The 27,279-nt window shown below is 29.7% G+C and overlaps 1 protein-coding gene across 3 annotated transcripts in view; it reads right to left on the bottom strand.

The window, feature by feature from the left end:
* Positions 1 to 302: 302 nt before the first annotated feature.
* Positions 303 to 27,279, bottom strand: part of LOC106591712 (CD151 antigen) — a 35,955-nt gene continuing 8,978 nt past the window's right edge. For 2 of the 3 annotated variants that reach the window (XM_045706351.2, XM_082968201.1), the window contains 6 exons: positions 26,430 to 26,504; positions 24,462 to 24,482; positions 23,830 to 23,934; positions 7,232 to 7,387; positions 6,936 to 7,022; positions 303 to 3,558 (listed from right to left, as the gene is read on the bottom strand). In XM_045706351.2, coding sequence (XP_045562307.1) covers positions 3,499 to 3,558; positions 6,936 to 7,022; positions 7,232 to 7,387; positions 23,830 to 23,934; positions 24,462 to 24,482; positions 26,430 to 26,504 — 504 coding nt within the window. In that variant the 3' untranslated portion in view covers positions 303 to 3,498. The remainder of the gene's footprint in view (positions 3,559 to 6,935; positions 7,023 to 7,231; positions 7,388 to 23,829; positions 23,935 to 24,461; positions 24,483 to 26,429; positions 26,505 to 27,279) is intronic. The other variant, XM_045706352.2, reaches the window with a different exon arrangement.

Below are 27,279 nucleotides of genomic sequence, written 5' to 3'. Positions count from 1 at the left end.
ACAATATATGGAGAGAATGGTACATGTACAGAATTTTTTTTTCATTAGCAGTGTATTGTACTGCATTGAATATAGTAGTTGGAGTAAGGACTCACCAGCACTCTGTATTAAACCCGTTGCCCAGCACAAAAGACCAATTTAAGTTTTGTAGACTCTTGAGTAATTCCAATTACATATATTTGCATTTTATTAAAAGTGTATTTCTTTACATATAGCATAAACAATAGCGTTCAACATGCCAGTATTGGTGTAAACTTTCTAAAGAAATGTTGGTATGAATAACACAACATTACAAATAAAAGTATGTCAGATTATCCATTTATTTTTTTAAAGGTGGTTGCAATGCTGTGAAAAACAGTTGTACTGTACTAGAGTAAAAAAGAAAATCGATATTCCCAAAGTTTAACATGTCTTTGTAGGAGGACTCTTATTTTGAAAAAAGAAATCCACAATGTACATAATATCTTGCTGCCAGGAGAACTTAATGAGCCATTATAAAAATTAAAACAGGAACTGGTTTGGAAATCCAGCCAATGACAGTACGAACTCAATTTCATCTAGCCAATGACAGTTCAACACACGTTTTCTCTCTCTGAACCCATTTCAAAATAAAAGTAACGTGTACAGTGGATTTTAGCAAGTGAGGATTAAACAATGCAAATAAGCCGATTTATAACAATCTGAAAATACATTTGTTGAATATAAGACTAAATAAACAAATGTAACAGACTAATTTGAACTTCTGCATAAACAGCTTCAATATAATCCTATTTAAGGCCTAAAACTCACATTTGTAGCTAAGGACAATGCCTTCAGAAAGTAAATCACAACCTTGAATTTTTCCATATTTAGTTGTGTTACAGACTGAAATAAAATTGATTAAAATTGCGATTTTTTTTCTCACTGGCCTACACACAATACCCCATAATGTTAAAGTGGAATTATGTTTTTCTAAATGTTAACAAATTAATTAAAAATGAAAAGCCAATAAGTATTCAACCTCTTTGTTATGGCAAGCCTAAATAAGTTCAGGAGTAAAAATTAGCTTAACTAGTCACATAATAAGTTGCATGGAATCACTCTGTGTGCAATAATAGTGTTTAACATGATTTTTGAATTACTACCTCGTCGCTGTACCCCACACATACAATTATCTGTAAGGTCCCGCAGTCGAGCAGTGAATTTCAAACACAGATTCAACCACAAAGACCAGAAAGGTTTTCTACCAATACCAATTGGTAGAAAGCTAAACATAATTAGAGCTGACATTGAATATCCCTTTGAGTATGGTGAAGTTATTCATTAAACTTTGGATGGTGTATCAATACAACCAGTCACTATAAAGTGACAGTCCTCCTTCCTAACTCAGTTGCCAGAGAGGAAGGAAACTGCTCAGGGATTTCACCATGAGGCCAATGGTGACTTTAAAACAGTTACAGAGTTTAATGGCTGCGATAGGAGAAAACTGAGGATGGATCAACAACATTGTAGTTACTCCACAATACTAATCTAATTGACAGAGTGAAAAGAAGGAAGCCTGTACAGAATAAAAATATTCTAAAACATGCATCCTGTTTGCAACAAGGCACTAAACTAATACTGCAAAACATGTGGCAAAGCACTTCACTTTTTGTCCTGAATATAACGTGTTATGTCTGGGGCAAAGCCAATACAACACATTACTGAGTACCACTCCATATTTTCAAGCATAGTGGTGGCTGCATCATGTTATGGGTATGCTTGTAATTGTTAAGGACTGGGGAGTTTTTCAGGATAAAAAATAAATGCAATGGAGCTAAGCACAGGCAAAATCCTAGAGGAAAACCTGGTTCAGTCTGCTTTCCACCTGACACCGGGAGATGAATTCACCTTTCGGCAGGACAAATCTACACTGGAGTTGCTTACCAAGAAGACAGTGAATGTTCCTGAGTTGCCGAGTTGCAGTTTTGACTTAAATCTACTTGAAAATCTAAGACTAGAAAATGGTTGCCTATCAATGATCAACAACCAATTTGTCAGAGCTTGAATGATTTTTGAAAATAATAAATGGGCAAATGTTGCACAATCCAGGTGTGGAAAACTCTTAGAGACTTACCCAGAAAGACTCACAGCTATGATCGCTGCCAAAGTTGTTTCTACAAAGTATTGACTCAGGGGTGTGAATACTTAGGTAAATTAGATATTTTTGTATTTCACTTTCAACACATTTTTGCAAACATTTCTAAATAAATGTTTTCAGTTTATCATTATGTGGCATTGTGTGTAGATTGATGAGGAAAATATATTTAATCCATGTTGAATTCAGGCTGTAACAGTCAAGGGGTATGAATACGGCACTTTCTGAAGGCACTGTACATGTCGAAATCTACCAGCATCTACCCAAGGCAGAATATCCACCAGCATCTACCCAAGGCAGAATATCCACCAGCATCTACCCAAGGCAGAATATCCACCAGCATCTACCCAAGGCAGAATAGACTATCGACCAGCATCTACCCAAGGCAGAATATCCACCAGCATCTACCCAAGGCAGAATATCGACCAGCATCTACCCAAGGCAGAATAGACTATCGACCAGCATCTACCCAAGGCAGAATATCCACCAGCATCTACCCAAGGCAGAATATCCATCAGCATCTACCCAAGGCAGAATATCCACCAGCATCTACCCAAGGCAGAATATCCACCAGCATCTACCCAAGGCAGAATAGACTATCTTCCAGCATTTTATTTATATTATACGTTTATTAAACAAGGCAAGTCAGTTAAGAAAAAAATTGAATTTACAATGACGGCCTATGAACAGTGGGTTAACTGCCCTGTTCAGGGTCAGAATGACAGATTTTCACCTTGTCAGCTCGGGGATTCGATCTAGCAACCTTTCGGTTACTGGCCCAATGCTTTAACCACTAGGCTACCAGCTGCCCCTACCCAAGGCATAATAGACTTTGGCAGGAAGAGAAAATTAAACAAAGAATAGAAACTCATACAATACAGTGTAGACGCTATCCAACTCTATAACACTGGCTGTCCCACAGCATGCCTGCCTGCCTGCCTTCCTGTTTGCTCCCTGTCTGTCTGTCTGTCTGTCTGTCTGTCTGTCTGTCTGTCTGTCTGTCTGTCTGTCTGTCTGTCTGTCTGTCTGTCTGTCTGTCTGTCTGTCTGCTGCTTCCTTCCTGCCTGTGACCTGTCTGCCTGCCTCTTTGCCTGCCTGTCTGTCTGACTGCCTGTCTGCTGCTTGTCTGTCTGACTGCTGCCTGCCTGCCAGACTGCCTGTCTGTATGCCTTCTGCCTGTTTGTCTGCCTTACCTAAGCTTCAACATAGGTTAATTTTGTCTTCGAAAAAAATGACTTTTCATTCCACATATCTCCATGAGACATATGTAGCGTTCGAGACAGAGAGAAAGCATATCTAAATACTGGGAAATATGTTGTTGCTGTTGTTGTGGTTGTGTTGTTGTTGTCTTCCTGCTGTTGATTTTGTGACATCAGTGATACTCAGTACGACTCCTCCTTCAGACTTCGATATAGGCAGCAAACAAGAATCATCCCTACGAGCTGAAAGAAATAAAGAGACGAGGGAAACATAAACGTCCTCTCACTGTCAACTACGTTTATTTTCAGCAAACTTAACATGTGTAAATATTTGTATGAACATAACAAGATTCAACAACTGAGACATAAACTGAACAAGTTCCACAGACATGTGACTAACAGAAATGGAATAATGTGGTCTGAACAAAGGGGGGGGGGGGGGGGGGGTCAAAATCAAAAGTAACAGTCAGTATTTGGTGTGGCCACCAGCTGCATTAAGTACTGAAGTGCATCTCCTCCTCATGGACTGCACCAGATTTGCCAGTTCTTGCTGTGAGATGTTACCCCACTATTCCACCAAGGCACCTGCAAGTTCCCGGACATTTCTGTGGGGAATGGCCCTAGCCCTCACCCTCCGATCCAACAGGTCCCAGATGTGCTCAATGGGATTGAGATCCGGGCTCTTCGCTGGCCATGGCGGAACATTGACATTCCTGTCTTGAAAGGAAATTACGCACAGATCGAGCATTATGGCTGGTGGCATTGTCATGCTGGAGGGTCATGTCAGGATGAGCCTGCAGGAAGGGTACCACATGAGGGAGGAGGATGTCTTCCCTGTAACACACAGCATTGAGATTGCCTGCAATGACAACAAGCTCAGTCCGATGATGCTGTGACACATCACCCCAGGACCCTCTACCTCCAAATCGATCCCGCTCCAGAGTACAGGCCTCGGTGTAATGCTCATTCCTTCCACGATAAACGCAAATCCGACCATCATCCCTGGTGAGACAAAACCGCCACTTGTCAGTGAAGAGCACTTTTTTCCAATTCTGTCTGGTCCAGCGACGGTGGGTTTGTGCCCATAGGCGACATTGTTGCCGGTGATGTCTGGTGAGGACCTGCCTTACAACAGACCTACAAGCCCTCAGTCCAGCCTCTCTCAGCCTATTGCGGACAGTCTGAGCACTGATGGAGGGATTGTGCATTCCTGGTGTAACTCGGGCAGTTGTTGTTACCATCCTGTACCTGTCCCGCAGGTGTGATGTTCGGATGTACCGATCCTGTGCAGGTGTTGTTACACGTGGTCTGCCACTGCGAGGATGATCAGCTGTCCGTCCTGTCTCTCTGTAGTGCTGTCTTAAGTGCAATTTATTGTCCTGGCCACATCTACAGTCCTCATGCCTCCTTGCAGCATGCCTAAGGCACGTTCACACAGATGAGCAGGGACCCTGGGGATCTTTCTTTTGTGGGTTTTCAGAGTCAGTAAAAAGGCCTCTTTAGTGTCCTAAGTTTTCATAACTGTGACCTTAATTGCCTACCGTCTGTAAGCTGTTAGTCTTAACGACCATTCCACAGGTGCATGTTCATTAATTGTTTATGGTTCATTGAACAAGCATGGGAAACAGTGTTTAAACCCTTTACAATGAAGATCTGTGAAGTTATTTAGATTTTTACGAATTATCTTTGAAAGACAGGGTCCTGAAAAAGGGACGTTTCTTTTTTTGCTGAGTTTATTATTCACATTAATAGTACTTCACATAACCTTAGACTGTTTCTCAAAAAACCAAGCTCACGTGTAAAACTCAGTTAACCTGTTATGGCTAGGGGGCAGTATTTTCACGGCTGGATAAAAAACGTACCCGATTTAATCTGGTTACTACTCCTGCCCAGTAACTAGAATATGCATATAATTATTGGCTTTGGATAGAAAACACTCCAAAGTTTCTAAAACTGTTTGAATGGTGTCTGTGAGTATAACAGAACTCAAATGGCAGGTCAAAACCTGAGAGATTCCTTTACAGGAAGTGGCCTGTCTGACCATTTCTTGAACTTCTTTGCCATCTCTATCTTTTACAAAGGATCTCTGCTCTAACGTGACACTTCCTACGTCTTCCATGGGCGCTCAGAGCCCGGGAAAAACCTGAATGTCGTCATCCCAGCCCCAGGCTGAAACACATTATCGCCTTTCTCAAGTGGCCGATCAAGGGACTGTGGGCTTAGGCGCGTGCCCTGGCCGCCCCCGTCTTTGTGATTTTTCCTCTGTTTGCCGAAAAGGAGATTCCCGGGCGGAATATTATCGCTTTTTTACGAGATAAATTGCATAAAAATTGATTTTAAACAGCGGTTGACATGCTTCGAAGTACGGTAATGGAATATTTAGAATTTTTTTGTCACGAATTGCGCCATGCGCGCGACCCTGATTTACCATTTCGGATAGTTTCTGGAACGCACGAACAAAACGCCGCTATTCGGATATAACGATGGATTATTTGGGACCAAACCAACATTTGTTATTGAAGTAGCAGTCCTGGGAGTGCATTCTGACGAAGACAACAAAGGTAATAACATTTTTGTTATAGTAAATCTGATTTTGGTGAAGGCTAAACTTGGTGGGTGTCTAAATAGCTAGCCCTGTGATGCCGGGCTATCTACTTAGAATATTGCAAAATGTGCTTTCACCAAAAAGCTATTTTAAAATCGGACATATCGAGTGCATAGAGGAGTTCTGTATCTATAATTCTTAAAATAATTGTTATGCTTTTTGTGAACGTTTATCGTGAGTAATTTAGTAAATTGTTAGTAAATTCCCCGGAAGTTTGCGGTGGGTATGCTAGTTCTGAACGTCACATGCTAATGTAAAAAGCTGTTTTTTGATATAAATATGAACTTGATTGAACAAAACATGCATGTATTGTATAACATAATGTCCTAGGGTTGTCATCTGATGAAGATCATCAAAGGTTAGTGCTGCATTTAGCTGTCTTCTGGGTTTTTGTGACATTATATGCTAGCTTGAAAAATGGGTGTCTGATTATTTCTGGCTGGGTACTCTGCTGACATAATCTAATGTTTTGCTTTCGCTGTAAAGCCTTTTTGAAATCGGACAGTGTGGTTAGATAAAGGAGAGTCTTGTCTTTAAAATGCTGTGAAATAGTCATATTTTTGAGGAATTTGTAATTCGCGCCACGCCTATCATTGGATATTGGAGCAGGTGTTCCGCTAGCGGAACGTCTAGATGTAAGAGGTTAAACAATGTGACTAATGTTACTAAGTTCCCCCAAGTCTACATTAACATGAATAATGTTACTAAGTTCCTCCCAAGTCTACATTAACATGAATAATGTTACTAAGTTTCTCCCAAGTCTACATTAATGTTACTAAGTTCCCCCAAGTCTACGTTAACATGAATAATGTTACTAAGTTCCTCCCAAGTCTACATTAACATGAATAATGTTACTAAGTTCCCTCAAGTCTACATTAACATGAATAATGTTACTAAGTCCCCTCAAGTCTACATTAACGTGAATACTGTTCAATGTGAATCTACATCAATGTGAATAATGTTACTAAGTTCCCCCTAGTCTACATTAACGTCTGGTAAGTTTCTAGGACTTTACCTGGAGGAAGGCGATCCCGATCGCCACTGCTCCCAGGATCTGCAGTTGGCTCAGAATGAACGTCTCCAGCTTAGTGATACAACCGCCCTAAAGAGAGAGGAGGAAGACACTCATGTCATCTTGAACAATCAGCTACTATCAGTAATTATACACATTACCTTATTGTCTATTGTTTGACATGTACTCTAGGATGTGTGTGTGTGTGTGTGTGTGTGTGTGTGTGTGTGTGTGTGTGTGTGTGTGTGTGTGTGTGTGTGTGTGTGTGTGTGTGTGTGTGTGTGTGTGGCCCTACTCACCTCCACCTTGTAGATATTAGAGGGGTGGTCTCTGCGGCCACAGAGGTTACTGGGTGTCTTGCAGCAGCTGTCTGGGACCAGTCTATCATTGCTAGGTGTCAGGATCCACACACTGTCTGACCAGTCTGACGAGCTGTTACTACCACAACACTTAAACTGAGAGAGAGAGAGAGAGAGACAAAGAGAGACAAAGTGAGACAAAGAGAGAGACAAAGAGAGAGAGACAGACAAAGAGAGAGAGACAGAGAGAGATGTTTGGAACCAAGGACTAATCACCCCAATCCACAAAAGGGGAGACAAATTTGACCCCAATAACTATTGTGGGATATGCGTCAACAGCAACCTAGAGTAAATCCTCTTATCATTAACAGCAGACTCGTACATTTCCTCAGTGAAGACAATGTACTGAGCAAATGTCAAATTGGCTTTCTACCAAATTACTGCACGACAGACCACGTATTCACCCTGAACACCCTAATTGACAAACAAACAAACCAAAACAAAGGCAAAGTCTTCTCATGCTTTGTTGATTTAATCAACATGTACTGCACTGACACAAATGACTGATGATTGGTTGAAAGAAATTGATAAGAAGATTGTGGGAGCTGTATTGTTAGATTTCAGAGCAGCCTTTGATATTAATGACCATAACCTGTTGAAAAAGACTTAAGTGCTATGGCTTTTCAACCTCTGCCATATCGTGGATTCAGAGCTATCTATCTAATAGAACTCAAAGGGTTTTCTTTAATGGAAGCTTCTCTAATGTCAAACATGTAAAGTGTGGTGTACCGCAGGGCAGCTCTCTAGGCCCTCTACTCTTTCCTATTTTTAACAATGACCTGCCACTGGCATTAAACAAAGCATGTGTGTCCATGTATACTGATGATTCAACCGTATACGCATCAGCAACTACAACTAATGAAGTCACTGAAACCCTTAACAAAGAGTTGCAGTCTGTTTTGGAATGGGTGGCCAGTAATAAACTGGTCCTGAACATCTCTAAAACTAAGAGCATTGTATTTGGTACAAATCATTCCTTAAATGCTTGACCTCAGCTGAATCTGGTAATGAATGGTGTGGCTGTTGAACAAGTTGAAGAGACTAAATTACTTGGCATTACCTTAGATTGTAAACTGTCATGGTCAAAACATATAGATTCAATGGTTGCAAAGATGGGGAAAGGTTTAGCCGTAATAAAGAGATGCTCTGCTTTTTTGACACCACACTCCAAAAAGCAAGTTCTAGTTTTGTCTAATCTTGATTATTGTCCAGTTGTGTGGTCCAGTGCTGCAAGGAAAGACCAAGTTAAACTGCAGCTGGCCCAGAACAAAGCGGCACGTTTTGCTCTTAATTGTAATATGAGGGCTGATATAAATACTATGCATACCATTCTCTCTTGCATCACTTCTTTTTATAAGAAACATTAATGTGTTGAAAATCACAAATTGTTTGCATAGTCAACTTACACACAGCTCTGACACACACACTTATCCCACCAGACATGCCACCAGGGGTCTTTTCATAGTCCCTAAATCCAGAACAATTTCAAGAAAACGTCAGTATTATATAGAGCCCTTATTGCATGGGACTTCCTTCCATCTCATATTGCTCAAATAAACAGCAAACCTGGTTTAAAAAAACAGATAAAGAAACACCTCGCGGCACAACGCCTCTCCCCTATTTTGACCTAGATAGTTTGTGTGTATACATTGATATGTAGGCTACGTGTGCCTTTTAAAAAATGTATGTAGTTCTGTCCTTGAGCTGTTCTTGTCTAAGGATGTTCTGTATTATGTCATTCTGTATTATGTTTCATGTTTTGTGTGGACTCCAGGGAGAGTAGCTGCTGCTTTTGCAACAACTAATGGGGATCCTGATAAAATACCAAACATAGATATCAATGAATTGGCGAGGGTACTAGAACAGTCTGCAGCACACGGCCTCACCCTACTAGAATCTGAAGTCAAATGTCTACTGTTTGCTGATGATGATCTGGTGCTTCTGTCCTCAACCAAGGAGGGCCTACAGCAGCACCTAGATCTTCTGCACAGATTCTGTCAGACCTGGGCCCTGACAGTACATCTATGTAAGATAAAAATAATGGTCCTCCAAAAAAGGTCCAGTTGCCAGGACCGCAAATACAAATTCCATCTAGACACCAATGGCTTCCATCTGGCCACTCTACCATAAAGGCCTGATTGGTGGAGTGCTGCAGAGAGGGTTGCCCTTCTGGAAGGTTCTTCCATCTCCACAGAGTGACCATCGAGTTCTTGGTCACCTCCCTGACCAAAGCCATTCTCCCCCGATTGCTCAGTTTTGCCACATGGCCAGCTCTAGGAAGAGTCTAGGTGGTTCCAAACTTCTTCTATTTAAGAATGATGGAGGTCATTGTGTTCTTGGGGATCTTCAATGCTGCAAAAAGAAATTGGTACCTTTCCCCAGATCTGTGCCTCAACTCAACCCTGTCTCAGTGCTCCAAGGACAATTCCTTTGACCTCATGGCTTGGTTTTTGCTCTGACATGCACTGTCAACTGTGGGACCTCATATAGACAGGTGTGTGCCTTTCCAAATCATGTCCAATCAATTGAATTTACCACAGGTGGACTCCAGTCAAGTTATACAAACATATCAAGGATTTTCAATTGAAACAGGATGCACCTGAGCTCAATTTCAAGTCTCAGGGCAAAGGGTCTGAATACTTATGTAAATAAGGTATTTCTGTGGGGGGGGTTTTAAATACATTTGCAAAAAATTCTAAGAACCTGTTTTCGCTTTGTCATTATGGGGTATTGTGATGTCATTATGGAGTATTGTGATGTTATTATGGGGTATTGTGATGTTATTATGGGGTATTGTGTGTAGATTGACAAGGACATTTTTTTATTTAATCCATTTTAGAAAGGCTGTAACGTAACAAAATGTGGAAAAAGTCAAGGGGTCTGAATACTTTCTGAATGCACTGTGTATAATGTGATGCATTTAATTTAATGTGATTATTTAATGTGATGTATTTAATATAATGTGATGTATTTAATATAATATGATGTATTTAATATAATGTGATGTATTTAATGTGATGTGATGTATTTAATGTGATGTATTTAATATAATTTGATGTATTTAATGTGATGTATTTAATATAATGTGATGTATTTAATGTAATGTGATGTATTTAATATAATGTATTTAATATAATGTGATGTATTTAATGTGATGTATTTAATATAATGTGATGTATTTAATATAATGTGATGTATTTAATATAATGTGATGTATTTAATGTGATGTGATGTATTTAATATAATGTGATGTATTTAATGTGATGTATTTAATATAATGTGATGTATTTAATATAATGTATTTAATATAATGTGATGTATTTAATATAATGTGATGTATTTAATGTGATGTATTTAATATAATGTGATGTATTTAATGTGATGTATTTAATGTGAGGTATTTAATGTGATGTATTTAATATAATGTGATGTATTTAATATAATGTGATGTATTTAATATAATGTGATGTATTTAATGTGATGTATTTAATGTGATGTATTTAATATAATGTGATGTATTTAATATAATGTGATGTATTTAATGTGATGTATTTAATGTGATGTGATGTATTTAATATAATGTGATGTATTTAATGTGATGTATTTAATGTGATGTATTAAATATATTGTGATTATTTAATGTGATGTATTTAATATAATGTGATGTATTTAATATAATGTGATGTATTTAATGTGATGTGATGTATTTCATGTGATGTATTTAATATAATTTGATGTATTTAATGTGATGTATTTAATATAATGTGATGTATTTAATGTAATGTAATGTATTTAATATAATGTATTTAATATAATGTGATGTATTTAATGTGATGTATTTAATATAATGTGATGTATTTAATGTGATATATTTAATATAATGTGATGTATTTAATATAATGTGATGTATTTAATGTGATGTATTTAATATAATGTGATGTATTTAATGTGATGTATTTAATATAATGTGATGTATTTAATATAATGTGATGTATTTAATGTGATGTATTTAATATAATGTGATGTATTTAATGTGATATATTTAATATAATGTGATGTATTTAATGTGATATATTTAATATAATGTGATGTATTTAATGTAATGTGATGTATTTAATGTGATGTATTTAATATAATGTGATGTATTTAATGTGATATATTTAATATAATGTGATGTATTTAATGTGATGTATTTAATATAATGTGATGTATTTAATGTGATATATTTAATATAATGTGATGTATTTAATATAATGTGATGTATTTAATGTGATGTGATGTATTTAATATAATGTGATGTATTTAATGTGATGTATTTAATATAATGTGATGTATTTAATATAATGTATTTAATATAATGTGATGTATTTAATATAATGTGATGTATTTAATGTGATGTATTTAATGTGAGGTATTCAATGTGATGTATTTAATATAATGTGATGTATTTAATATAATGTGATGTATTTAATATAATGTGATGTATTTAATGTGATGTATTTAATGTGATGTATTTAATATAATGTGATGTATTTAATATAATGTGATGTATTTAATGTGATGTATTTAATGTGATGTGATGTATTTAATATAATGTGATGTATTTAATGTGATGTATTTAATGTGATGTATTAAATATATTGTGATTATTTAATGTGATGTATTTAATATAATGTGATGTATTTAATATAATGTGATGTATTTAATGTGATGTGATGTATTTCATGTGATGTATTTAATATAATTTGATGTATTTAATGTGATGTATTTAATGTGATGTGATGTATTTAATGTGATGTATTTAATATAATTTGATGTATTTAATGTGATGTATTTAATATAATGTGATGTATTTAATGTAATGTGATGTATTTAATATAATGTATTTAATATAATGTGATGTATTTAATGTGATGTATTTAATATAATGTGATGTATTTAATATAATGTGATGTATTTAATATAATGTGATGTATTTAATGTGATGTATTTAATATAATGTGATGTATTTAATATAATGTATTTAATATAATGTGATGTATTTAATATAATGTGATGTATTTAATGCGATGTATTTAATATAATGTGATGTATTTAATGTGATGTATTTAATGTGAGGTATTCAATGTGATGTATTTAATATAATGTGATGTATTTAATATAATGTGATGTATTTAATATAATGTGATGTATTTAATGTGATGTATTTAATGTGATGTATTTAATATAATGTGATGTATTTAATATAATGTGATGTATTTAATGTGATGTATTTAATGTGATGTATTAAATATATTGTGATTATTTAATGTGATGTATTTAATATAATGTGATGTATTTAATATAATGTGATGTATTTAATGTGATGTGATGTATTTCATGTGATGTATTTAATATAATTTGATGTATTTAATGTGATGTATTTAATGTGATGTGATGTATTTAATGTGATGTATTTAATATAATTTGATGTATTTAATGTGATGTATTTAATATAATGTGATGTATTTAATGTAATGTGATGTATTTAATATAATGTATTTAATATAATGTGATGTATTTAATGTGATGTATTTAATATAATGTGATGTATTTAATATAATGTGATGTATTTAATATAATGTGATGTATTTAATGTGATGTGATGTATTTAATATAATGTGATGTATTTAATGTGATGTATTTAATATAATGTGATGTATTTAATATAATGTATTTAATATAATGTGATGTATTTAATATAATGTGATGTATTTAATGCGATGTATTTAATATAATGTGATGTATTTAATGTGATGTATTTAATGTGAGGTATTCAATGTGATGTATTTAATATAATGTGATGTATTTAATATAATGTGATGTATTTAATATAATGTGATGTATTTAATGTGATGTATTTAATGTGATGTATTTAATATAATGTGATGTATTTAATATAATGTGATGTATTTAATGTGATGTATTTAATGTGATGTATTAAATATATTGTGATTATTTAATGTGATGTATTTAATATAATGTGATGTATTTAATATAATGTGATGTATTTAATGTGATGTGATGTATTTCATGTGATGTATTTAATATAATTTGATGTATTTAATGTGATGTATTTAATATAATGTGATGTATTTAATGTAATGTAATGTATTTAATATAATGTATTTAATATAATGTGATGTATTTAATGTGATGTATTTAATATAATGTGATGTATTTAATGTGATATATTTAATATAATGTGATGTATTTAATATAATGTGATGTATTTAATGTGATGTATTTAATATAATGTGATGTATTTAATGTGATGTATTTAATATAATGTGATGTATTTAATGTGATGTATTTAATATAATGTGATGTATTTAATATAATGTGATGTATTTAATGTGATGTATTTAATATAATGTGATGTATTTAATGTGATATATTTAATATAATGTGATGTATTTAATGTAATGTGATGTATTTAATGTGATGTATTTAATATAATGTGATGTATTTAATGTGATATATTTAATATAATGTGATGTATTTAATGTGATGTATTTAATATAATGTGATGTATTTAATGTGATATATTTAATATAATGTGATGTATTTAATATAATGTGATGTATTTAATGTGATGTGATGTATTTAATATAATGTGATGTATTTAATGTGATGTATTTAATATAATGTGATGTATTTAATATGATGTATTTAATATAATGTGATGTATTTAATATAATGTGATGTATTTAATGTGATGTATTTAATGTGAGGTATTCAATGTGATGTATTTAATATAATGTGATGTATTTAATATAATGTGATGTATTTAATATAATGTGATGTATTTAATGTGATGTATTTAATGTGATGTATTTAATGTGATGTATTTAATATAATGTGATGTATTTAATATAATGTGATGTATTTAATATAATGTGATGTATTTAATGTGATGTATTTAATGTGATGTATTTCATATGTGATGTATTTAATATAATGTGATGTATTTAATGTGATGTATTTAATGTGATGTGATGTATTTAATATAATGTGATGTATTTAATGTGATGTATTTAATGTGATGTATTAAATATATTGTGATTATTTAATGTGATGTATTTAATATAATGTGATGTATTTAATATAATGTGATGTATTTAATGTGATGTGATGTATTTCATGTGATGTATTTAATATAATTTGATGTATTTAATGTGATGTATTTAATATAATGTGATGTATTTAATGTAATGTAATGTATTTAATATAATGTATTTAATATAATGTGATGTATTTAATGTGATGTATTTAATATAATGTGATGTATTTAATGTGATATATTTAATATAATGTGATGTATTTAATATAATGTGATGTATTTAATGTGATGTATTTAATATAATGTGATGTATTTAATGTGATGTATTTAATATAATGTGATGTATTTAATGTGATGTATTTAATATAATGTGATGTATTTAATGTGATGTATTTAATATAATGTGATGTATTTAATGTGATATATTTAATATAATGTGATGTATTTAATGTGATGTATTTAATATAATGTGATGTATTTAATGTGATATATTTAATATAATGTGATGTATTTAATATAATGTGATGTATTTAATGTGATGTGATGTATTTAATATAATGTGATGTATTTAATGTGATGTATTTAATATAATGTGATGTATTTAATATAATGTATTTAATATAATGTGATGTATTTAATATAATGTGATGTATTTAATGTGATGTATTTAATGTGAGGTATTCAATGTGATGTATTTAATATAATGTGATGTATTTAATATAATGTGATGTATTTAATATAATGTGATGTATTTAATGTGATGTATTTAATATAATGTGATGTATTTAATATAATGTGATGTATTTAATGTGATGTATTTAATGTGATGTGATGTATTTAATATAATGTGATGTATTTAATGTGATGTATTTAATGTGATGTATTTAATATAATGTGATGTATTTAATGTGATGTGATGTATTTCATGTGATGTATTTAATATAATTTGATGTATTTAATGTGATGTATTTAATATAATGTGATGTATTAAATATATTGTGATTATTTAATGTGATGTATTTAATATAATGTGATGTATTTAATATAATGTGATGTATTTAATGTGATGTGATGTATTTCATGTGATGTATTTAATATAATGTGATGTATTTAATGTAATGTGATGTATTTAATATAATGTATTTAATATAATGTGATGTATTTAATGTGATGTATTTAATATAATGTGATGTATTTAATGTGATATATTTAATATAATGTGATGTATTTAATATAATGTGATGTATTTAATATAATGTATTTAATATAATGTGATGTATTTAATGTGATGTATTTAATATAATGTGATGTATTTAATGTGATGTGATGTATTTAATGAGATGTATTTAATATAATGTGATGTATTTAATATAATGTGATGTATTTAATGTGATGTGATGTATTTAATGTGATGTATTTAATGTGATGTATTTAATGTGATGTATTTAATGTGATGTGATGTATTAAATATAATGTGATGTATTTAATGTGATGTATTTAATATAATGTGATGTATTTAATGTGATGTGATGTATTTAATATAATGTATTTAATATAATGTGATGTATTTAATATAATGTGATGTATTTAATGTGATGTATTTAATGTGAGGTATTCAATGTGATGTATTTAATATAATGTGATGTATTTAATATAATGTGATGTATTTAATATAATGTGATGTATTTAATGTGATGTATTTAATATAATGTGATGTATTTAATATAATGTGATGTATTTAATGTGATGTATTTAATGTGATGTGATGTATTTAATATAATGTGATGTATTTAATGTGATGTATTTAATGTGATGTATTTAATATAATGTGATGTATTTAATGTGATGTGATGTATTTCATGTGATGTATTTAATATAATTTGATGTATTTAATGTGATGTATTTAATATAATGTGATGTATTAAATATATTGTGATTATTTAATGTGATGTATTTAATATAATGTGATGTATTTAATATAATGTGATGTATTTAATGTGATGTGATGTATTTCATGTGATGTATTTAATATAATTTGATGTATTTAATGTGATGTATTTAATATAATGTGATGTATTTAATGTAATGTGATGTATTTAATATAATGTATTTAATATAATGTGATGTATTTAATGTGATGTATTTAATATAATGTGATGTATTTAATGTGATATATTTAATATAATGTGATGTATTTAATATAATGTGATGTATTTAATATAATGTATTTAATATAATGTGATGTATTTAATGTGATGTATTTAATGTGATGTGATGTATTAAATATAATGTGATGTATTTAATGTGATGTATTTAATATAATGTGATGGATTTAATGTGATGTGATGTATTTAATATAATGTATTTAATATAATGTGATGTATTTAATATAATGTGATGTATTTAATGTGATGTATTTAATGTGAGGTATTCAATGTGATGTATTTAATATAATGTGATGTATTTAATATAATGTGATGTATTTAATATAATGTGATGTATTTAATGTGATGTATTTAATATAATGTGATGTATTTAATATAATGTGATGTATTTAATGTGATGTATTTAATGTGATGTGATGTATTTAATATAATGTGATGTATTTAATGTGATGTATTTAATGTGATGTATTTAATATAATGTGATGTATTTAATGTGATGTGATGTATTTCATGTGATGTATTTAATATAATTTGATGTATTTAATGTGATGTATTTAATATAATGTGATGTATTAAATATATTGTGATTATTTAATGTGATGTATTTAATATAATGTGATGTATTTAATATAATGTGATGTATTTAATGTGATGTGATGTATTTCATGTGATGTATTTAATATAATTTGATGTATTTAATGTGATGTATTTAATATAATGTGATGTATTTAATGTAATGTGATGTATTTAATATAATGTATTTAATATAATGTGATGTATTTAATGTGATGTATTTAATATAATGTGATGTATTTAATGTGATATATTTAATATAATGTGATGTATTTAATATAATGTGATGTATTTAATATAATGTATTTAATATAATGTGATGTATTTAATGTGATGTATTTAATATAATGTGATGTATTTAATGTGATGTGATGTATTTAATGAGATGTATTTAATATAATGTGATGTATTTAATATAATGTGATGTATTTAATGTGATGTGATGTATTTAATGTGATGTATTTAATGTGATGTATTTAATGTGATGTGATGTATTAAATATAATGTGATGTATTTAATGTGATGTATTTAATATAATGTGATGTATTTAATGTGATGTGATGTATTTAATGTGATGTATTTAATATAATGTGATGTATTTAATGTGATGTATTTAATATAATGTGATGTATTAAATATATTGTGATTATTTAATGTGATGTATTTAATATAATGTGATGTATTTAATGTAATGTGATGTATTTAATATAATGTATTTAATATAATGTGATGTATTTAATGTGATGTATTTAATATAATGTGATGTATTTAATATAATGTGATGTATTTAATATAATGTGATGTATTTAATGTGATGTATTTAATATAATGTGATGTATTTAATATAATGTATTTAATATAATGTGATGTATTTAATATAATGTGATGTATTTAATGCGATGTATTTAATATAATGTGATGTATTTAATGTGATGTATTTAATGTGAGGTATTCAATGTGATGTATTTAATATAATGTGATGTATTTAATATAATGTGATGTATTTAATATAATGTGATGTATTTAATGTGATGTATTTAATGTGATGTATTTAATATAATGTGATGTATTTAATATAATGTGATGTATTTAATGTGATGTATTTAATGTGATGTATTAAATATATTGTGATTATTTAATGTGATGTATTTAATATAATGTGATGTATTTAATATAATGTGATGTATTTAATGTGATGTGATGTATTTCATGTGATGTATTTAATATAATTTGATGTATTTAATGTGATGTATTTAATGTGATGTGATGTATTTAATGTGATGTATTTAATATAATTTGATGTATTTAATGTGATGTATTTAATATAATGTGATGTATTTAATGTAATGTGATGTATTTAATATAATGTATTTAATATAATGTGATGTATTTAATGTGATGTATTTAATATAATGTGATGTATTTAATATAATGTGATGTATTTAATATAATGTGATGTATTTAATGTGATGTGATGTATTTAATATAATGTGATGTATTTAATGTGATGTATTTAATATAATGTGATGTATTTAATATAATGTATTTAATATAATGTGATGTATTTAATATAATGTGATGTATTTAATGCGATGTATTTAATATAATGTGATGTATTTAATGTGATGTATTTAATGTGAGGTATTCAATGTGATGTATTTAATATAATGTGATGTATTTAATATAATGTGATGTATTTAATATAATGTGATGTATTTAATGTGATGTATTTAATGTGATGTATTTAATATAATGTGATGTATTTAATATAATGTGATGTATTTAATGTGATGTATTTAATGTGATGTATTAAATATATTGTGATTATTTAATGTGATGTATTTAATATAATGTGATGTATTTAATATAATGTGATGTATTTAATGTGATGTGATGTATTTCATGTGATGTATTTAATATAATTTGATGTATTTAATGTGATGTATTTAATATAATGTGATGTATTTAATGTAATGTAATGTATTTAATATAATGTATTTAATATAATGTGATGTATTTAATGTGATGTATTTAATATAATGTGATGTATTTAATGTGATATATTTAATATAATGTGATGTATTTAATATAATGTGATGTATTTAATGTGATGTATTTAATATAATGTGATGTATTTAATGTGATGTATTTAATATAATGTGATGTATTTAATGTGATGTATTTAATATAATGTGATGTATTTAATATAATGTGATGTATTTAATGTGATGTATTTAATATAATGTGATGTATTTAATGTGATATATTTAATATAATGTGATGTATTTAATGTAATGTGATGTATTTAATGTGATGTATTTAATATAATGTGATGTATTTAATGTGATATATTTAATATAATGTGATGTATTTAATGTGATGTATTTAATATAATGTGATGTATTTAATGTGATATATTTAATATAATGTGATGTATTTAATATAATGTGATGTATTTAATGTGATGTGATGTATTTAATATAATGTGATGTATTTAATGTGATGTATTTAATATAATGTGATGTATTTAATATAATGTATTTAATATAATGTGATGTATTTAATATAATGTGATGTATTTAATGTGATGTATTTAATGTGAGGTATTCAATGTGATGTATTTAATATAATGTGATGTATTTAATATAATGTGATGTATTTAATATAATGTGATGTATTTAATGTGATGTATTTAATGTGATGTATTTAATGTGATGTATTTAATATAATGTGATGTATTTAATATAATGTGATGTATTTAATATAATGTGATGTATTTAATGTGATGTATTTAATGTGATGTATTTCATATAATGTGATGTATTTAATATAATGTGATGTATTTAATGTGATGTATTTAATGTGATGTGATGTATTTAATATAATGTGATGTATTTAATGTGATGTATTTAATGTGATGTATTAAATATATTGTGATTATTTAATGTGATGTATTTAATATAATGTGATGTATTTAATATAATGTGATGTATTTAATGTGATGTGATGTATTTCATGTGATGTATTTAATATAATTTGATGTATTTAATGTGATGTATTTAATATAATGTGATGTATTTAATGTAATGTAATGTATTTAATATAATGTATTTAATATAATGTGATGTATTTAATGTGATGTATTTAATATAATGTGATGTATTTAATGTGATATATTTAATATAATGTGATGTATTTAATATAATGTGATGTATTTAATGTGATGTATTTAATATAATGTGATGTATTTAATGTGATGTATTTAATATAATGTGATGTATTTAATGTGATGTATTTAATATAATGTGATGTATTTAATGTGATGTATTTAATATAATGTGATGTATTTAATGTGATATATTTAATATAATGTCATGTATTTAATGTGATGTATTTAATATAATGTGATGTATTTAATGTGATATATTTAATATAATGTGATGTATTTAATATAATGTGATGTATTTAATGTGATGTGATGTATTTAATATAATGTGATGTATTTAATGTGATGTATTTAATATAATGTGATGTATTTAATATAATGTATTTAATATAATGTGATGTATTTAATATAATGTGATGTATTTAATGTGATGTATTTAATGTGAGGTATTCAATGTGATGTATTTAATATAATGTGATGTATTTAATATAATGTGATGTATTTAATATAATGTGATGTATTTAATGTGATGTATTTAATATAATGTGATGTATTTAATATAATGTGATGTATTTAATGTGATGTATTTAATGTGATGTGATGTATTTAATATAATGTGATGTATTTAATGTGATGTATTTAATGTGATGTATTTAATATAATGTGATGTATTTAATGTGATGTGATGTATTTCATGTGATGTATTTAATATAATTTGATGTATTTAATGTGATGTATTTAATATAATGTGATGTATTAAATATATTGTGATTATTTAATGTGATGTATTTAATATAATGTGATGTATTTAATATAATGTGATGTATTTAATGTGATGTGATGTATTTCATGTGATGTATTTAATATAATGTGATGTATTTAATGTAATGTGATGTATTTAATATAATGTATTTAATATAATGTGATGTATTTAATGTGATGTATTTAATATAATGTGATGTATTTAATGTGATATATTTAATATAATGTGATGTATTTAATATAATGTGATGTATTTAATATAATGTATTTAATATAATGTGATGTATTTAATGTGATGTATTTAATATAATGTGATGTATTTAATGTGATGTGATGTATTTAATGAGATGTATTTAATATAATGTGATGTATTTAATATAATGTGATGTATTTAATGTGATGTGATGTATTTAATGTGATGTATTTAATGTGATGTATTTAATGTGATGTATTTAATGTGATGTGATGTATTAAATATAATGTGATGTATTTAATGTGATGTATTTAATATAATGTGATGTATTTAATGTGATGTGATGTATTTAATATAATGTATTTAATATAATGTGATGTATTTAATATAATGTGATGTATTTAATGTGATGTATTTAATGTGAGGTATTCAATGTGATGTATTTAATATAATGTGATGTATTTAATATAATGTGATGTATTTAATATAATGTGATGTATTTAATGTGATGTATTTAATATAATGTGATGTATTTAATATAATGTGATGTATTTAATGTGATGTATTTAATGTGATGTGATGTATTTAATATAATGTGATGTATTTAATGTGATGTATTTAATGTGATGTATTTAATATAATGTGATGTATTTAATGTGATGTGATGTATTTCATGTGATGTATTTAATATAATTTGATGTATTTAATGTGATGTATTTAATATAATGTGATGTATTAAATATATTGTGATTATTTAATGTGATGTATTTAATATAATGTGATGTATTTAATATAATGTGATGTATTTAATGTGATGTGATGTATTTCATGTGATGTATTTAATATAATTTGATGTATTTAATGTGATGTATTTAATATAATGTGATGTATTTAATGTAATGTGATGTATTTAATATAATGTATTTAATATAATGTGATGTATTTAATGTGATGTATTTAATATAATGTGATGTATTTAATGTGATATATTTAATATAATGTGATGTATTTAATATAATGTGATGTATTTAATATAATGTATTTAATATAATGTGATGTATTTAATGTGATGTATTTAATGTGATGTGATGTATTAAATATAATGTGATGTATTTAATGTGATGTATTTAATATAATGTGATGTATTTAATGTGATGTGATGTATTTAATATAATGTATTTAATATAATGTGATGTATTTAATATAATGTGATGTATTTAATGTGATGTATTTAATGTGAGGTATTCAATGTGATGTATTTAATATAATGTGATGTATTTAATATAATGTGATGTATTTAATATAATGTGATGTATTTAATGTGATGTATTTAATATAATGTGATGTATTTAATATAATGTGATGTATTTAATGTGATGTATTTAATGTGATGTGATGTATTTAATATAATGTGATGTATTTAATGTGATGTATTTAATGTGATGTATTTAATATAATGTGATGTATTTAATGTGATGTGATGTATTTCATGTGATGTATTTAATATAATTTGATGTATTTAATGTGATGTATTTAATATAATGTGATGTATTAAATATATTGTGATTATTTAATGTGATGTATTTAATATAATGTGATGTATTTAATATAATGTGATGTATTTAATGTGATGTGATGTATTTCATGTGATGTATTTAATATAATTTGATGTATTTAATGTGATGTATTTAATATAATGTGATGTATTTAATGTAATGTGATGTATTTAATATAATGTATTTAATATAATGTGATGTATTTAATGTGATGTATTTAATATAATGTGATGTATTTAATGTGATATATTTAATATAATGTGATGTATTTAATATAATGTGATGTATTTAATATAATGTATTTAATATAATGTGATGTATTTAATGTGATGTATTTAATATAATGTGATGTATTTAATGTGATGTGATGTATTTAATGAGATGTATTTAATATAATGTGATGTATTTAATATAATGTGATGTATTTAATGTGATGTGATGTATTTAATGTGATGTATTTAATGTGATGTATTTAATGTGATGTGATGTATTAAATATAATGTGATGTATTTAATGTGATGTATTTAATATAATGTGATGTATTTAATGTGATGTGATGTATTTAATGTGATGTATTTAATATAATGTGATGTATTTAATGTGATGTGATGTATTTAATGTGATGTATTTAATATAATTTGATGTATTTAATGTAATGTGATGTATTTAATGTAATGTGATGTATTTAATATAATGTATTTAATATAATGTGATGTATTTAATGTGATGTATTTAATATAATGTGATGTATTTAATGTGATGTATTTAATATAATGTGATGTATTTAATGTGATGTATTTAATATAATGTGATGTATTTAATGTGATATATTTAATATAATGTGACGCGCCAGTAACCCCTGCTCCAAGAAAGGGGGAGGAGTTATATGTCTTATCAATGTCTGATTCGTTACAATATGCACTCCAAACCAAGTAGCCTAAACCATGACCTCTATCTGAATGAAACATGGTGGCTGGAACAGCATTTCCGGTAGCTTCTGTATGGAATGTCATTGATTTACCTCCTGCTGCAGCTTGTCCACTGCACTGGTGATGCTCTCCTCTCCAGACTGCTGGTATTTCTGAACCATGGTCTCCTTCAGGTTGTGTTGCAGCTCCTTGTCCAGCTGTGTAGAGACAGACACAGGAGCCAATGACAATGTATGAAAGGTGATGCAGTGGAACGCTTACTAACACTGAGACAGTCGTGTCACATTAGTGATTACTGTAAAGGAGGAAGGACAGGGTTCCACAGGGTTGGGGTCAATTAGAATTGAATTCAGTAATAAAAAAATATATCATTTATTTTCAATATTTCTTAATAAATATTGTCTTAGGTCTCTCTCGTCGTGATGTGTGTTTTTTTAGATTTGTTTAACACTTTTTTTGTTTACTACATGATTCCATATGTGTTATTTCATAGTTTTGATGTCTTCACTATTATTATACGATGTAGAAAATAGTCAAAAATAAAGAAAAAACCCTGGAATGAGTAGGTGTGTGCAAACGTTTGACTGGTACTGTGTGTTTATTTTTCATAGAGCAGTAAGGAGATGTGATTGGATCAGAAATAACAGAGAAGAATATTCTGAACAGTGAGATCAGAGAAACAGAGTTTGATTGAAAGGTGGAAACAGACAGGAGGGATTATTACCTGTTGGCAGAAAGGGAAACACTGGACGGGGAAGAAAACCAGGAAAGAAGAAAGAAAAATAGGAATTTGAAAAGGACGGAAAACAAGGATGAATGGACGGAGAGAAGACATGCAGGAAGATGTGTTATTCAGGAACAAATAAAGGTTAAATAAATAAATACAATTTTTCAAGTGTTATTAATTGTATGTAATAGTTATTATAATAAAGTTTTAGGTAATACAAGAAAGTTTAGGTCATGCCAGAATGTTTTAAGTCATGCCAGAACGTTTTAGGTCATACCAGAATGTTTTAGGTCATACCAGAACGTTTTAGGTCATACCAGAACGTTTTAAGTCATACCAGAATGTTTTAAGTCATACCAGAACGTTTTAGGTCATACCAGAATGTTTTAGGTCATACCAGAACGTTTTAAGTCATACCAGAACGTTTTAAGTCATACCAGAACGTTTTAGGTCATACCAGAATGTTTTAAGTCATACCAGAACGTTTTAGGTCATACCAGAATGTTTTAGGTCATACCAGAACGTTTTAGGTCATACCAGAACGCTTTAGGTCATACCAGAACGTTTTAGGTCATACCAGAACGTTTTAGGTCATACCAGAACGCTTTAGGTCATACCAGAACGTTTTAGGTCATACCAGAACGTTTTAGGTCATACCAGAACGTTTTAGGTCATACCAGAACGTTTTAGGTCATACCAGAACGTTTTAGGTCATACCAGAACGTTTTAGGTCATACCAGAACGTTTTAGGTCATACCAGAATGTTGTTTGTGTCAGTGACTGAATTAGCTTAAAATACAGTTTGTTTACTAGTCTGATACTAAATAATATACAAGAATGGATGTAACTATATCCTACATGAAATAACTGACGAATCATGCTACAGCTTCAGATAGTCATCCTCTAAATATATTTATAAACGGTGCTGTGTATTTCAGGAATCAACTGGTACAAGTCACGGTAGCCCACATGTTGAATGGTAATAGTTTTAAATCTTACGGTATAAACCTTGACTGAACTGATTCCCTAGAATGAATCAAAACATCTAGTATCACGGTAGAGTGGTGAGTCTGGTAATACCAACCTGCGTTCAAATACTCTGGGAAATCATTTCAAACACTGTACCTGTGCTTGATTGAGCTTGCCTGTCCTAACGAAACTGATAGAAAAGTCCCCCCCCCCGGCCAACCTGGCACTCCACGCAGGCTAAAGCAAACGCTCAAAATATAGAAACGATTTTAAATAGTATTTGAAACCAGGTCTGGTAAGAGTCGGGTCAGCTGGTACTCATGATACCTTGCCAATCAGAATTCCTGGCATGTCTGAGGAGAACACGGTATTATAAGACTTTACCTCCTAACACTGGATATAGGCCAGACCCATCCAGCATCCCCAAATAGCACCCTATTCCCTATATAGTACACTACTTTTTGACCACACACCCATAGGGCTCTGGTTAACAGTAGTGTGTTCAGTAGTGTGCTCACTATGTAAGGAATAGGTTGCCATTTAGTACACAGCCGGGTTGCAGCAGCTATGTGTAACTAGTGCAACATTTTTGTTGTTGTAATGTGTAGACCTGGGTTCAAATACTATTTGACATCTTTTGGATACTTTGAGTGTTTGCTTAAGGTGTCTAGGGGGGGACTTTTCTATCGATTCCATTAGGACAGGCAAGTTCAAATCAAGCACAGATAAAGTATTTGTTATGATTTTAAATAGTATTTGAACCCAGGTCTCGTAATGTTGTATAAGACAGCGTTTCTCAAACTCGGATCCAGCGTACCCCAATGGGTGCACGTTATTGTTTTTGGCCTATAGCTCTACACAGCTGATTTAAAACAATCAAAGCTTGATGATGAGTTCATTATTTGAGTAAACTGTGTAGCGCTAGTGCAAAAAAACAAAATGTGTACCCCTTTGGGTCCCCAGGACCAAGTTTGGGAAACGCTGGTATGTACATACCTCCTGGTACTGGATATAGGCCAGGACTCCAGCTACAATTTCCAGCAAGAAGATACAGAGTAGCAGGATGAAATACTGTGGTGGGAGAGAACAGAGAGAAAGAGAGAGAGAGAGAGAGAGAGAGAGAGAGAGAGAGAGAGAGAGAGAGAGAGAGAGAGAGAGAGAGAGTAACATAATAAAATACTATGGTGGGTGAGTACAGAGAGAGAGAGAGAACAGAGAGAGAGTGGAAAGGAAGGAGGGAGGGATGTCGAGAGAACAGAGAGAACAGAGAGATAACGTAACAGAGAGTGAGAGTAACAGCGAGAGAGAACAGTGAGAGAGAGAACAGCGAGAGAGAGAACAGCGAGAGAGAGAGAGAGAGGAACATAATTAAATACTGTGGAGAGAGGAGAGAGAGAATTGAGAGAGAGAGAGAATTGAGAGAGAGAGAGAGAGAGAGAAGAGAGCAAAATAGAACAGAGAGAGAGAATTGAGAGAGAGAACAGAGAGAGAGAGAGAGAGAGAGAGAGAAAGAGAACAGAGAGAGAGAATTGAGAGAGAACAGAGAGAGAGAGAATTGAGAGAGAGAACAGAGAGAGAGAGAGAGAACAGAGAGAGAGAGAGAAGGATGAAATAGTGTGAAGAGAGAGGGACAACAGATGAAAATGAGCTACAGCATCTAGTTAAATCTGGTGCGATGACATGGTCCCTAACAAATCAACAGAGAAAGAGAGAGTAGCAGGAAGAAATACTGTGGAGAGAGAACAGAGAGAGAGAGTAGCAGGAAGAAATACTGTGGAGAGAGAACAGAGGGAGAGAGTAGCAGGAAGAAATACTGTGGAGAGAGAACAGAGAGAGAGAGTAGCAG

Source organism: Salmo salar, chromosome 23 (genome assembly GCF_965601325.2).
Source record: "Salmo salar chromosome 23, fSalSal1, whole genome shotgun sequence".
In the NCBI taxonomy this organism is placed as follows: Eukaryota; Metazoa; Chordata; class Actinopteri; order Salmoniformes; family Salmonidae; genus Salmo; species Salmo salar.
Note: the sequence above shows the minus strand (reverse complement) of the source record. Positions and strands in the feature narration are given on the sequence as shown.